We start from the raw sequence: 2,948 nt of genomic DNA, 5'->3' as shown, positions 1-2,948 counted from the left end.
GGAGTCTGTTCCAGGTTTTCCTGCCAGACACATTTTGTCTGTCCAGCGAATCCCTACTTCCCCCAAACCTGAGGCCTTTGGAATAAAAGCAGAGTAGACTCCAGGGCTGTTTTCGCGGTTTTTGCCCTCATCTCTCTGCTGAGACCCAAGGCAGCTCTCACTAGCTGTTGAGGTCAGGGAAAGGAGAACCCGAAGAAGAGGAAATTATCTCAAAATCATGTGTTTCCCTTCTCTTGAAACGCATTAAAAACTATCGCGGACGGGTGGAAGGGTAGGGGGCGGCCAGGCGATGGGCGAGTGCGCGAGCACGGCCAGTGCGTGTTACCGGGGCCGAAGCAGCGGGCGGATGGGTGTTTACCGTGTGCATGAAAGTTGTCACTATAAATCGGCGGAGGGGAAATATTATGGTTCACGTTTTCCGCCTCCTGTCAGCCCGTAAGCTCCTTAAAGGTGAAAAATAGTGCCTTTTTCTTATTGACGTTACAATACTTAGCACTTGGCAGCGCTAAAAATAAGCTCTAAAAATATCTGGGCAGAGGAGGAACCGCCTCTCAGCGGCTCTACATTCCCCCGGGAGGGGGCGCTACTCCGCCATCCTGTGGCCAGGGGATCGCATCGCACTCCTTGGGAGAGTCCGCGGTGACCACCGCCTCCCTCGCCCCATCGCCGGCCCCCGGGACCTGAAGGACTGGGGCAGCAGCAGAGGTGAGGTCACAGGGGGGCGGGGCTTTAGGGAGGCGGGACTTTGGAAAGGCGGGCCTGCAGCGGAGGCGTGGCTGCCGTGGAGGCGGGGCTACAGGGGAGGGAGGCGTGGCTGGTTTGGAGGCGGGGCTGCCGTGGAGGCGGGCTGTGGGAAACACCTGGAAAATGCTTCTGGGATACAACAGAGCTGAGCTGAGAATCTAGAAGATTTAACTGCTCAGGGCTAGTGCCAACGGAGCGCACCTATTAGGTGAGAGGGAGGGGCTAGCTCCTCTTCAACTGGGAAGAACATTCCAATCATGTGAAGAGAGAGTCCTGTCCAAGCCTCCCTCTCTGCCTCTGGGCAGGAGTCTGTGAGTGATGGAAACCCCTCATTTCAGACTCTGATTTAGAGCTGCCAACTGGGATTACTCTAAAAGAAGGACCCAAAGGTTTGCCCTTCTAATGTCTGGGGGTAGCAGACACAGGACAGGGAAAACTGAGGGCGTCCTGAATAGAAACGGGGACGGAGCGTGCGGGGAGGGGAGTGGGTTGTAATGGGCTGAGCTGTGTCCCCCAAAAATCCATATGTGGAACCCGTCAGTACCTCAGGATGTGACTATTTGGAGACAGGGCCTTTAAAGAGGTGATCAAGTTAAATGAGTCTGTTAGGGTGGGCCCTAATCCAAGCTGACTGGTGTCCCTACAAGAAGAGGAGAGCAGGACACACGAGAGACACCGGGGAACGTGTGTACAGAGAAAGGCCTGTGGGGAGATTCGTTGAGAAGGCGGCCATCTGCCAGCCAAGGAGAGAGGCCTGGGAAGAAACTACCGCTGCGACACCTTGGTCTTGGACTTCCAGCCTCCAGACTTTGAGAAACCTGATGTCCTGTTTAAGCCATCCAGTCTTTGTTACTTAGTGATGACAGCCCAAGAAAACTGTTACTAGGCAGGTCCTCCATGCCATCAGCAAACATTTGCTGAGCTCCCACTAGTTCTCAGGCACTGTGCATGATGGTGAGAATCTAAAGGTGAGTAAGGCTTGGGAGGCATTAAGTATGGTAGAGCTACAGCCTCCCAGAGCCCCAGCCAGGCTGAGCCTCCCTCCCTCCCTCCCTCCCTTCCTTCCTTTCTTTCTTTCTTTATTTTCTTTCTTTTCCTTTCTTCCTTCCTCCCTCCCCCCCCTTTCTTTCTTTCTTGTCTCTCCTCTTTCCTCCCTAGCCCCCTTTCTCTCTCTCTCTCTCTTTTCTTCTGACTCCTGGTATATACTCATGCATTGCTTAACGACAGGAATAGGTTCTGGGAAACTTGTCAGTAGTTGATTTCGTCATTACGCAGACATAATAGAGTGCACTTATATGAACCCAGATGGTACAGCGCACTACACACCTAGGCTATGTGGTGTGGCCTGCTGCTCCTAGGCTACAAACTTGTACAGCATGTTACTGTACTGAATACTGAAAGCAGTTGTTACACAATGGTAAACATTAATATTTGTATATGCAAACATTTCTAAACACAGAAGAGGTGCAGTAAAAATTCAGTATTAAAGACAAAAATTGGCACACCTGTATAGGCACTCTGAATGGAACTTGTAGGATGAGAAGTTGCTCTGGGTGAATCAGTAAGTGAGTGGCAAGTGAATATGAAGACATAGGACATTACTAAACACTACTATAGACTTTAAAAACACTGCACACTTAGGCTATGCTAAACTTATTTTTTTTTATTTTTTATTTTTTTGGTTTAATTGACGAATTTTACTTGTTCCTTGCCTACTTATAGTTTACGGGGGTGCAAACCTTGCGCCACTGCCCCTGGCCCTCATTACTGCTGGGTGCTCGCTTTCCCCACCTCAGCTCCGGAGATGTGATGGTCTTTGGCCCTGGAGGTCTCGGCCAGCCGGTCCTCCATCCTGTCCTCGTTCTCCGGCACCACCAGCAGTCGGTGCTAGGTTTTGGCCCCCAGCTTGTGCTCAGGCCGGTGGTCGGGCCTCGAGCCTGGGCGGGTGTCCAGCTCGTACTCGGCCTGGTACTTGCCCTCCCCCTCCCTCTTGAAGGAGGCAGAAGACATGGCCTTGGGCTCAGGGGGCTGCAGCCACGAGTGGCTGAGGATCTTGTGGATGTGCAGCCGCCGGTTGACGTCGGGCTGGAGCATGCGGTAGATGAGGTCCTTGCACTCGCCCGTCAGGTTCTTGGAGCGCGGGAAGTCCACGCGATGCTCCTTCTGGATGCGCAGCATCTTCCTGATGTTAGAGTCATCGTAGG

General features: G+C 52.6%; 1 protein-coding gene across 1 annotated transcript; it reads right to left on the bottom strand.

Annotated features, from left to right (window-relative positions):
• Positions 1–2,524: 2,524 nt before the first annotated feature.
• On the bottom strand, positions 2,525–2,931 carry LOC105818067 (testis-specific serine/threonine-protein kinase 2-like). Its single transcript, XM_012653935.1, has one exon. The coding sequence runs from the start codon at positions 2,920–2,922 to the stop codon at positions 2,632–2,634; it is 291 nt and encodes a 96-aa protein (XP_012509389.1). The 5' UTR covers positions 2,923–2,931; the 3' UTR covers positions 2,525–2,631.
• Positions 2,932–2,948: the final 17 nt, after the last annotated feature.

This window comes from Propithecus coquereli, unplaced genomic scaffold (assembly GCF_000956105.1).
Source record: "Propithecus coquereli isolate 6110/MARCELLA unplaced genomic scaffold, Pcoq_1.0 Scaffold435, whole genome shotgun sequence".
Taxonomy (NCBI): domain Eukaryota; kingdom Metazoa; phylum Chordata; class Mammalia; order Primates; family Indriidae; genus Propithecus; species Propithecus coquereli.
Note: the sequence above shows the minus strand (reverse complement) of the source record. Positions and strands in the feature narration are given on the sequence as shown.